A 12,886-nucleotide genomic window follows, 5' to 3' on the forward strand; every position below is an offset into this window, starting at 1 on the left:
AGAAGAAATATCCTAACATTATATACATTAACCAAGCTTTGACATGTAAAGAACTAAATTAAAAGATAATAAATTAATAAGTATAATTTAAAAGAAAACACCTTTGCAAAAAAAAACGTTTAAAAGCGTTCACGTTTAATGTTGAAAGACATTCAAGTTAACAAATACATTAAGACTATGAACAACTAAGAATACATGCTATGTATACAGTAAAATATTCTGCTTACGTAGCAAACAACCAACTAACATTTCGATATAACAGCTGACGCACTTGCAATTTATTAGCAAACTGTTTAAACAAGAGTTTCTAGTGTGTAAATACAAATATAATGAGCGTTCATTTAAATCTCTAGTAAAGCCATTTTATCAAATCGAGTTTTTTTTTATGACCAGTAATCAATTGCCAAATAGATCGACACGGACGAACAACACAAAAAAGACGCCTCTCTGTAATCTATCATATATTTAATCAAATACTTTACATTAACGTCGATTAAAGAATCCATAAAGTATACATGCCATATTAAAACAAATATTGATCATACATCTACAAACTCATAAACATACGTACAAATAAAGTTAAGCAAAAATGCAATATATTGGCATTTGTTTGGTAATAAAGCTTCAAATTTGGATGAAACATTGATAATAAGTAGAATTAAGTATATCAATATTCATTTCTTCAAAAATTATAACATTATCTGATTATGTGTGTACACAGTATTCCTAAACATTTAAAAACGAGACAAGAAGCAACTTCAGGTCGTTCGTTTTCCATCTAAACATCTTTAAATTATATATAAGGAAACAGTTGCTTATCAAGACTACATGGGAATGATCCATAATGTCATTGTCGTCTAAATGTTTACTCTATGTAACGCGGAAAACAAGTATTTTCTCAGTTGCTTCTTGTCCAATGATCAAACACGACTTCCGGTTTGACAGCACAACACTACGAGGCGATGTCAGTCCATTATCGCCATCTGCCACCATAACCAATCGACTCCACTCTCTGTCCAGTTGCATTACCGTTTGAGACCCTGTTCCACATACGAAAACCTGACCACCTGGTGCCACGTGCAAGCCTTGTGGAGAATATAGGTAATTGTGTTTGATGAAGGCCAGTCTGTTGCCAGAGATGTCCAATATTAGCAATCCTTGGCAGTCGGGTCCGGTAACGTAAATGTACTTACCATCTCGGCCAATGGCACAACGTGACATTGTTACTGCAATTAGTAATTTGCAAATGTACATTAAGAAACAAAAAATAACAAATTATTACTTTTAGAATAATACGTGTACTTAAACGTATACTTACACTTATAATTATAAAAATACTTATCGTAATTGGTCAACTTACAAATAGATTTATACGCATGTAAGTACTACTAAAAAAAATAATATTCATTTTTTAATTTATACTATGGAGATGCTACAGTTTTATTAGTGAATATTTAACAATATGCCCATGTACTATTATTTAAAAACATCAGCAAAGCAAAGGTGTCAACTAGTATAACTCGGTATATTTATTTAAAAGAATCAGTTCATAAACTTAAAACAACGTATTTCGCATAAAAAAATACTTATCTACCGGCAAGAAATTTTTCTCTAATATTATAGTGGCTATTGATCAATATCTGGGTTAGAGAGTGACGCCGAGTTATTATTTTCAAACATAACTGCGTATTACCTTTTCCACCCGCGGCCCCGTCTTTATAAATTCGCTTGTTAATTTTCCCATCCAAAGAGTACTTATAAAGTGCCGTCTTCCTTGCAACAAAAAGATGAAAGTCAAAGTACGCAATACCAGTCGACTGATTGCTTATTTTGATTGACTTCTCTTGTCCCAAGCCGCTTTCATTCACGATGTAAAAATGAGCTTCCCCGCATGTGACCACTGCAAGTTCACTTTCCCCTATCACGCACATATCTAACGGTGGACTCGTTAAATAGCGCTGAGACAGATGCTGTAATGACTCGTTGAAAACCTTCAGCTTACTGTTAGCAGCGTCAACTAGAACAAGCATTCCATTCGGGAGCTCGCACATCGCTGTGATATCGCATCGCGGTGTGGTATCTCCAGAAAGTGTTATGTTTACTTCTGATTTTTCCGCTAATCGGAATTTTCGTTCAATGCTATTGACTGTTCCAAAGTATTGCATTTGTGATAACATCTTATGGAGTTCTTTATCAGCTGTGAAACAGTAAATAAATAAGCGATATGACTATATGTTTAGATACTGGTTTTCAAAAGATAAACTATAACGACCGAAATGCAATATATTGCAGCACTCTAGCGCTTGTTTTTGAAACAAACAGTGTTAATATTTACCATAAACAATGTATTTATTAATGTAAAACAAAAACTATATTTAATTCACATTTTCAGATCGCAAACGGTGAAACATGTGAATGCAAACGATAATTTTCAGATATAAATTTTGGTTTTAACTATACAAAACATAACTGAAGAATGAATATTTACATACTGTGAAATTCAATACCACATCTCAATCTTGCTTCCGTGTCCGTAATAAGCTGCCTAGCAGAAGATAATAGTGTTTTTCCTTTTGTAAGGCCAATGAACGCTGTTGTGTCATCAACTCTTTCATCCGCGACGACATTGCAAATTGATTCTAACTTGGCATGAAAGCTTTCACAAAGTTTCTTTTGGGTTAAAATGTCTTTTGTTATGGAGGTTTTTAATTTTTCTACAGCCTCAAATGCTTGGTCTTGCAGTTTGTCGATAAGGCGAGCGAGTGTATCACTGCAATCCTTTATAGTCATCTTCACCGCGTCCGCATCGCGCTTTACGAGTTTCTCCTCTTCGGAAAGTTCATGCATTGTGTTTTCCAGTAGTGTTAACATATCTTTCAATTTCAATGGCAGGTTCGAAAAGTCTGCATCATGGCAAAATGTTTTGGCAACACGGGGCAGCTCAACGAATGTGCATTGTCTGCCAGAAAACAGCATCCCTCTGAAATTACAATCGATGCACTACATAGTATTGATTTTAAACGTTTTTCATTAATATGACAGTAAGAAAGATCATCAATACTATATTGTGGCGTTATTAGTACAATACAATTTCGTCGTGTCGTAAAGGTTTCATATGTGTTGGTTTCTTATTTCATCCTGTATCCCCATCTTAAGAAATTATTGATATGTTTAAGTATGATCGTGCCGATTGGTTAGTACTCTTGATTGTCGCTAAATTGCTTTAAACTTTCTTTCGGTTTTTGTTATATATGGATAAACGTCTGCTATGACATAAATTCATAGATATCGTGAAATTATGACGTGCCAATATAAAGAAGTGAAACAAGCATTGAGATTTGTGTGTTTGTGTGGTTTCTTCTAAAGACTCGATAAGCACTTGAATCAAGACAAAAGTAATTAAAACAGTTTTATAGTTTCATGCATGTCTTGCGTTGGACAAGATCAGGGGGGGGGGGGGGCATTATATGTGTGTTTGTTTAGATGCAATAGAAAGTTATCATTATGATACTGTGTGAGGTCCAGTATTATACAAAGCATTTATGTGTGACCCGTTATCTTACATTGTCATCGATGTACGACACTAAAAAGTACTTACTGTGCTCAGCATAATCCTTTTACAAAAACATTATCATATCTAAAGAAAGTCTGTGAATTACCGAAGCATGCCTTCGATCGCATTAATGACGTCACAAATACATGCTATTTAAATTGAAGAGTGGTTATAGAAAGCTCATATAAATGTGTTGCAATTTTATTTTGTTTCGGTGTGAAAAGTATCTGTGTATTGAATTCTAAGAGAAACATGCGGATGTAGTAAAATTAGGTTCATCGTTTAAACAGAATATCATATAATTGCTTTCTATAACCATGGTGAAATCGATCAGTTGCGTGACGTTTTCACAAGCTGGTACGTAGATGAAAGATGCGGTAAAAACGATGAGATGTCAAATTTTAAAGCGACATCGAGAACACATATGTGGTGTACAATAAGGTGTTTGACACTGTTAAATTTACAACTTTATTACCAGCTCATAATGGATTGTCAATTTAATTGTCACTGTGTTACTATGGGATATGGATTCACTGGAATGACTTTACGAGTCTATGGATTAAAACATGTGCGTTAGTGTAAACATTAAAACAGTATAAACCGCGATCGGAAAATTGTATGTATGTGATTTTATTTCAGACTGACGTTAAATAATTATTTTGAATACCATTTCACTTATCAAAATACTGTTTTATTTTTTCAATATCAAATCTGGTGAACTCATTACTCATTCATTACCGTTTTTGGCCTGGGGCTAAGCCCCAATGCCATAGCAATGATACCAATTTTCTGAGCCTATCAGATTTTGCTGGCTGCCAAAACCAAATTCCCAAAACTCCGATTTACCACTTAATTCATGCGCACTAAAAGTAGTTCTTCGCAGAACCCTATTAACCGCCTTGGAAATACAGAACATCACTATATAACATGACAGTGTCATGAACATGTAAAAAAAATATTATCGAAGCAAAATTGCTAAGCATTGGCTACGACATTTATTGTTTACATATTCATGCGAGAACAAGTTCCTCACTTGACGGTCTAGGCCAAAGAGATACGAGTGTTTTCGGAGACAGTATGAAAACAAAATTCTGAAACATTTTTTGAAGACATTGTATTTGGTATTTATAAACATATTTTAAAATATTGTTATTAATTCACTATTATGGAAAAAAAATTATGAGCTATTGTCATCACCATTGCGTCGGCGTCTGCGTCAGAGTCGGCGTCGGCGTCCGGTTAAGTTTTGCGTTTAGGTCCATTTTTCTCATGAAGTATCAATGCTATTGCATTCAAACTTGGTACACTTACTTACTATCATGAGGGGACTGGCCAAGCAAAGTAAGATAACTCTGGCGTGCATTTTGACAGAATTATGTGCCCTTTTTATACTTAGAAAATTGAAAATTTTGATTAAGTTTTGTGTTTAGGTCCATTTTATTCCTTAAGTATCAAAGCTATTGCTTTCATTTTGCTTTCAAAGCTATTGCAACACTTACTAACTATCATAAGGGGACTGTGCAGGCAAAGTTATGTAATTCTGACTGGCATTTCGACAGAATTATTAGCCCTTTTTATACTTAGAAAATTGAAAAGGTTAAGTTTTGTGTTTAGGTCCATTTTATTCCTTAAATATCAAGGCTATTGCTTTCATACTTGCAACACTTACATGTACTAACTATCATATGGGGACTGTGCAGGCAAAGTTATGTAACTCTGACTGGCATTTGGACATAATTATGTGCCCTTTTTATACTAAAAAAATTGAAAAAAATTGTGTTTAGGCCCACTTTATTCCTAAAGTATCAAAACTATTGCTTTCATACTTCCAACACTTACTATCATAAGGGGATTGTGCAGGCAAAGTTATGTAACTCTGACTGGCATTTTGACGGAATTATTGGCCCTTTATACTTTTTACTATAAGTTTTGTGTTTGGTCCATTTTACCCATAAAGTATCATAGATATTGCTTTCATACTTGGAACACTCGCAAACTATCATAAGGGGACAGTAAAGGACAAGTTGCATAACTCTGGTTGTCATTTTTACGGAATTATGGCCCTTTTTTGATTTAGTAACTTTGAATATATGGTTAAAGTTTGTTTTTAGATCCACTTTACTTCTAAAGTATCAAGGCTATTGCTTTCTAACTTTAAATACTTTCATGCTATCATGAGGGTACTGTACCTGGCAAGTTGAATTTTACCTTGACCTTTGAATGACCTTGACTCTCAAGGTCAAATTATTAAATTTTGCTAAAATTGCCATAACTTCTTTATTCATGATTAGATTTGATTGATACTTTGACAAAACAACTCTTACCAGACTCCACCCAAACCATCCCCAAGCCCACCCCCCCACCCCGACCCCCCCCCCCCAAAAAGTGTTTTTTTCTTAAAGATCATCTAATAAATGAAAACCACACCCTAACACTATACCCCCCCCCCAACCCATGCCCCCCCCCAAAAAAAAAAATAAAAAAAAAATTTACACATGGTAAAAAAAACACAAATATTTGTTTGTATTATTTTATTTTTGAAATACTGTCTAACCATCCCACCCAAAAATCCCCCCCAAACAAAAATAATTGCCTTTTTTTGCATTTTTGGAAGAAAATGTAATAAATGACCATCCCCCCCACACTATACACACCCCTCGACTCCACCCCTCCTTCCTTTGTGATTGAAATTGAGATAGGTCCCTTCACCTTTAAAAAGAAAAATAGATGAGCGGTCTGCACCCGCAAGGCGGTGCTCTTGTTTTATTTTGCGTTAACAAGATATTTCAGGGAAAAAAAATAAAAAAAATATTAACAATCATTCTCGAAAATAGGCGAAGTAACCGGAAATGGTATTTCACTGCGTAGATCGAGCGTGCAAATCGAGCCCGAAAAGTTCTACGTGGGACAAAGTACACAATTTGTACACCGTTCTTTATCAGGGTAAGTGGATTTTCTTTTGTATTCACATTACAAATGAAGTATGAGTGTTTTCCTGATCTGTTAATTATGTAATAGAAAGCTATTTTAGGCTATAGAAAGTGATATATTCGACGCCAACAATAACAGTGTTTGCGGACATGTTGTTGTTGTTTTATATCTTCATCGCCTATGTAGACGAACCTCCACTAGATATGTAGGGTTGAGCAAACGGTTATCGTTCCCACCACCAGTATTGTGTTGTTCTCCACTGTCTATGTACGCCGCAGTCTATACACAAATAGTGTCTTTTCTTACAGCCTCTGAGCTACTGCACTCAACCGCTAGGGTCAATCCGTATACATTCGGACAAAGGGAGAAATTCGGACAATATATCCTAAATGCATTTTACGTTGCTATACTTCTTTCGATAAACCTTAAAATTGATAAGGTAGGTCAGCACACATGTACACTATATCTGGCAGTAAAAGAATGTGGATCCGTTTAAATTTACTTCAGTTAAGTCACTAAACTTCTTCCCAAGCACACTAAGTCTAGCCCAGGCCTTTAGTGCCTACAGCGCTTTGATTTTAACCCCCGACAGATAATAATTTTTGTTGACAGTTGTATGCAATCTCATAAAAAATAGGAGGGCGTGACTCCACATTGCAGAGTAACCTAATAATCTCAAATGATCAGGGAGCAAAAAGTGGTTATCGGGCAGTGATCTGATTTCACAGAAAGTTTTGGGAGATAATTTGTGTTATCGTTGAATATTGTGGTAGTGTAACATTTAAAACTATCGAGTCGGTGTATGCAACGTATATTTGCAGTTATGTCATAATGAAGTTGCGTCTGGGATATGTGTTAACTTAACTACAAATTGTCTCTAAACAAACAAACAATTAGACATGTGTTTCAATCAAATAACTGGTTAAAAGAATGAGAAACCGATATGGCCATGATTTGCGACGTGTGTTTAATTATATATATATATGGTATATTTTAATTTGAAAATGTCATGTATCGGGTTGAGAAAAAAAAAGATCAAAATCAATTTTTGCGATTTTGTGTTATCCAAATCCACTATCTTCATCTTTATGTGAAAATATAATATGTCAAGCGGCATTAAGCATGACCACGTTTATTTACAACAAGAAGTCCCTACACCACGGTGTGATATTTATTAAAATAATATAATATTGACTTCGGCTACTTTGAAAATTCTCTGAGAGTATTATACTACCTGTGATCTAGCGTGCAAATGTTGCAACACAACATCTCATCATCTTCACAGAATGCATTCAAATCTTGTGACGGGTGCAGATCACATTTTCCAATATGTTTGATCTCGCCGCTCGCGCCCTCCAGTTCGGGACCATCTAGGCTTGCCTTCGACGTCGATCTAGTCTCTGTAGTTAGCTGGCATGTCTCCAATTTCTTTGACAAATTGGCCTCCAGAGTCGCACCCATGATTCCCCTTGTGTCTGTTTCCATTTCATATGACATTTTATGCTTTGAAAACAAAACGTCGTATTAATTCATGCAGCTGTTGCAATAGAATGTATCACAGTTTTTGCATAATTGTACAACCTCTAAATTAAGTTTGCTTCCCATGCACGCAAAGCACTTGTTTGCATTCTCTCGATCTTTAACTTTCTCAATGATTTGGTTTTCACACGTAGCCAGTGTTTAGCCGTCTGATGAAAAAAATGTTTTTAAATGATAGTGTTCTTTTCTAGTCAATGTATTTTATATTAGGTTTAAACTATAAAACGTAAAATAAAATAAGGAAATTTTCCCCCAAATTAAGGTTTATGGTGTGGTTATTACTCAAGTTATCATGTGTCATATAACTCACGTTAAAAAACTTCAAGTGTTCGTAAATAACATGCCTCTTCAGATAGTTGCAAAACATTTTTGAAGCGTAATATTTTAAATGTTACAATTTATGCACACGCCCATTGTGTGCTATTGGAAGTAGAATTGTTTGATATGAACATACAGCTCACTTTATAAACTTCGCACGTCATAAATGCGAAATTCAAGACAATTGAAAGCACCATTTAAATGCAATCGGTATAAATGTAACTTCGGAACATCGGATGCTTCGCAATGCGTGTTTGAATTGTAACACTCTGTCACACGATGGGTGGTGGAATAACCTGGATCCAATCTCAAGTTTTTTCGCGTTTCATAATTTAAAGGGGCCCTTTCACGTTTTGTTCAATTGACAAGATTTAACAAAAATGTTTTAGATTTGCAAATTTTTGCTGTAGTTATGCTCTTTGTAAAGAAACAGTAATATTAAATATTTACCATGCTCTTAAATATCCATTTAATGCATCTTTTGACGATTTAAAAACCGGAAAATTATCAAGCGTTGCAACGCGAAACGATTTAATAATTTGAAGAGTTCTGGTGTTGTCTTATTTTGTGATTCTACGAGGATTGCTTATATAAAGTATACAATACATCACTAATTGTATGAGCACGGATGACCGAGTGGTTTAAGCGATAGATTTTTACTCCAGGGGTCTGTTGTTGGAGCCCAGTTGAGAATTACTGTTCTTTTCTTTCTTTAATTTTATTCTTGTTTTTTACTGAATTATTATAGATCCGATGTTTACATGTATCAATATAAATCATTTAATGACAAACTTCGATACTTGCCGAAATCTGTGAAAATGCCTCTTTAAATGCAATTATCAAATATAAGCAAAAAGTGTATGAAGCACAAAACATGCATAATAAATATTGACATACCGCCTTGGGAACGATTAGTGAAAAGTGTGTATGTGTGTGTGTGTAACTCTTTTTGGATGTGGGTCTAACATTAACCGGTTTTGTTAGAACCAAAACTACAAAGTGCAAATAACACAAATTACAAAACTGCGAAATAGTGTATTAGTTCATTAGTTTATTAACGTCTCTTCAATACACAAGTTTTACAGCTATATACATATACGATTCATTCATTATAGTACAAGTGTATTGCCACTCAGTACAGATTTATAAGAGACAAATCTCTATTTAAAACACAGGCAGTTAATACTTTACATGTACACAATAAGAAATTTAAATTTCAACTAAAACATAAACATGCATATCTAAGCATACCCACACACACATATTCACACGCACACAAACACACACACATATATATATATATATATATATATATATATATATATATATATATATATATATATATATATATATATATATATATATATATATATATATATATGCACACATATATATACATAAATGTAAACACATATACATTTACCCCCCACACACACACACACACACGCATACACACACACACACACATACATACATACACTATACGTAGGAAATTTTTTAATGGAGCTCATCATCAGGGCGATTTACATGTGAGCACCACTAAAATCTGACAAAACATAAGTCTTGCTAAAAATTAAGAAAAGGCTTACACATTTACATGTGAGCATCACTAAAATCTGATAGAACATAATTCTTAGTTTAATCCTTAGTTTCAAAAAACATGTATCAATGAAATGTCGTTCTGCCATGTTAAACTATTTAAGGATTAAAAGCATAAGAAAGTATCTCACAAGACAAGGCCGCAGAAATTCTCATTGTTTCCCTTGTTCTATCACACCTTGTTTATTGTAACGTAATTCTGTATGGTGTGGCAGAGTGCGAAATAAACAAAATGCAACGAATACAGAATATGTGCGCCAAATTGGTTTTACAACGAAGCAAGTTCGACAGTTCGAAGCAAGCGCTATATGAGTTGCACTGGTTGCCGATCAAAGCAAGGATAATCTTTAAACTACTTACGTTCATGTACAAGTGCTCTAATGATGAGGCCCCGACTTACCTCACTGAACTTCTCACAAAACAGATTCCAAACAGACAAGGCCTGCGGTCATGCGGCATTAACATGGCCTCATATGACGTTCCGTTCAATAAGCGAAAGACATCTAGTGACAGGAGCTTCAGTACAGCTGGGCCAAGACTTTGGAATTCCTTGCCTCAGGATCTTAGACAACCGAATTCCTTAGAATCTTTTAAGAAGAATTTAAAAACTTACCTTTTCTGTGATTTTTATGCACTTTTCTGAGATTATGTATTTTAATCGAAATACCGTATACGGTTCAATGTTTAAAATAACCCCGATCGTTTCTCTTTTACCAGGTTTATAATTGGTTTATTATTTATATATTGTTTAACTTGTTTTATTTTCAGCTTATTGTAAAACTATGGTTCAATGTTTTATATAACCTCGATTGTATCTCTTTTACCGGGTTTATAATTGGTTTATTATTTATATATTGTTTAACTTGTTTTATTTTCAGCTTATTGTAAAACTATGGTTCAATGTTTTATATAACCCCGATTGCATCTCTTTTACCAGGTTTATAATTGGTCTATTATTTATATATTGTTTAACTTATTTTATTTTCAGCTTATTGTAAAACGCCATTGAATATGTATTTTCATAGTAATTGGCGTTTAAGCAAATAAACAAGTTTCAAGTTTAATTCTTGCTAAAATTTAAGAAAAGGCTTACAGATTTACATGACATTAATTGTGAGCATCACTAAAATCTGATAAAACATAAGTCTTGCTAAAAGTTAAGATAATGCTTACAGATTTACATGTGAGCATCAATAAAATCTGATAAAACATTAGTATTGCTAAAAGTTAAGATACAGCTTAAAAGGCTATTTATACAAAAGATGTGTTCGTGTATTTTAGATCATATGGCAGGTCTTGGCGCTGACTTTAACCATGTCTTCATTTGATAGTACAAACACTAGTTTATCATTATCACATAGTGAGTTAAAAGATCTGTTTATCTCATTAGCTTTAGAGATAAGGTCAATCCTAACAGAGTTGTAGGAATCACAGTGAAACAAAACATGGGATTCATTTTCAATATCTAGCTTACATAAGGGACAGATACGCAGATTTTCTGGAATATTCTCATACCTTCCAGTTTCTAATCTAAGTGGAGCAGTTCCACATCTAAACTTAGCAAGGGCAGATCTATGTCGTAAGGGTAGTGTAGATGTAACATACGTTTGTACAGCAAATGTTTCTTTAAACTGTCTATAAGTTCTAAGTTTATTACGTCCCCTACCAGATGGCCCGACTTCAGCATTAACATCATTTTTCCATATGCTAACATATTTATGCATGGTGTGGGACAACACTTGTTCACAGAAATCTCTCAGGTTTCTGTCACTACAGTCATTCAATGGATGTAACAAACAGATATCGTTAAACTGGGTTTTACATTCAAATTGCCAATTCTTACAAGTTCTGCTACTTTTAACCAAACAGAACAAAAATACTTTTTTATTCATTCTACCACTGTCCATATTAACAAGTCTATAACAATGGTGTGCAATAGATTTCCACTGTTTAACATGTGGTGGTTGCCAGGCAGTGTCGCCATACAAAGCATTTATAAGTGTGTTTCGGCCTGTACCAAGGAAAAATCGAATAGCTCGAATTTCTACTTCACTAATACACTAAAATGATTTAGTACCCCAAATTGCCGCACCATATGAAATTATAGGCCAGACGGTAGTATCATATAGTTTGGTAAATACTATATATGGCAAACCGTCCGCCGATTTACATTTATCAATTAGAAGACCAAGCGCTCTGCCAGCACTTTGTGCCACACATTTAGCAGTGGCACCATAATCTAAATGCTCATCTAATAGGAGACCAAGGTACATGTTCACAACTTGCAGATTGTAGTCACCACATGAAAATGAGATTGTTGTTCTATTTTTACAATTAGGTCTAAAATGCACTATTTGGCTTTTAACAGGATTCACAACCATACAATTGGAGGAACATCATGTATTTAAAACATTTAACATAACTTGTAGATCCTGCTCATTATCGGAGATAAGAACAATGCCGTCTGCATAAAGTAATATACAAAGTCTTTCATTATCACAAATTGGTATTCCTTTGCCCAGGGCTTTAATTGCAACAGCTAGATCGTTAATAAACAGATTAAAAAGTAAGGGTGACAGGCCACAGCTCTGTCGACGGCCACATTGAACCTCAAACTCTTCAGTATAAAGGCCATAAACTCGTACACATGATGTTACATTATTATACAACGATTTGATAGCTACGACAATTTTACCATTAACACCTATCACTGTAGTAAACTTATTCCACAGAATGCCTCTTTCTACGAGATCGTACGCCTTTTTTTTAAATCAATAAAGGCACAGAAATAAGACTGCCATAAACGCTTTCTTGTTTCAATAATAGTAGTTAGAGGTGAAAAATGATCAATTGTACTCCTATTTTTCCGAAAGCCATTTTGCTCATCAACAATGACATCATTAACCTCAGACCATTTTGATATTCTGTCATTTAAAATGGAGCTAT

General features: G+C 34.3%; 1 protein-coding gene across 1 annotated transcript; it reads right to left on the reverse strand.

The window, feature by feature from the left end:
- Positions 1–272: 272 nt before the first annotated feature.
- On the reverse strand, positions 273–3,025 carry LOC127870455 (uncharacterized). The gene is made up of 3 exons (XM_052413042.1): positions 2,493–3,025; positions 1,694–2,197; positions 273–1,226 (listed from the first exon to the last, which is right to left on the reverse strand). The coding sequence occupies exons 1-3, from the start codon at positions 2,974–2,976 to the stop codon at positions 871–873; spliced, it is 1,344 nt and encodes a 447-aa protein (XP_052269002.1). The 5' UTR covers positions 2,977–3,025; the 3' UTR covers positions 273–870.
- Positions 3,026–12,886: the final 9,861 nt, after the last annotated feature.

The sequence above is a fragment of the Dreissena polymorpha genome, chromosome 2 (genome assembly GCF_020536995.1).
Source record: "Dreissena polymorpha isolate Duluth1 chromosome 2, UMN_Dpol_1.0, whole genome shotgun sequence".
Lineage (NCBI taxonomy): Eukaryota > Metazoa > Mollusca > Bivalvia > Myida > Dreissenidae > Dreissena > Dreissena polymorpha.

Bases quoted from the DNA above. Each gene is read 5' to 3' on its own strand.
- LOC127870455 (XM_052413042.1), bottom strand. From the start codon at position 2,976: ATGCTGTTTTCTGGCAGACAATGCACATTCGTTGAGCTGCCCCGTGTT. The intron at 2,198-2,492 runs GTATGTAAATAT...ACTGTTTCACAG, and splicing joins ATGTGGTATTGAATTTCACA to CTGATAAAGAACTCCATAAG. The intron at 1,227-1,693 runs GTAATACGCAGT...TACTAATTGCAG, and splicing joins CGGGGCCGCGGGTGGAAAAG to TAACAATGTCACGTTGTGCC.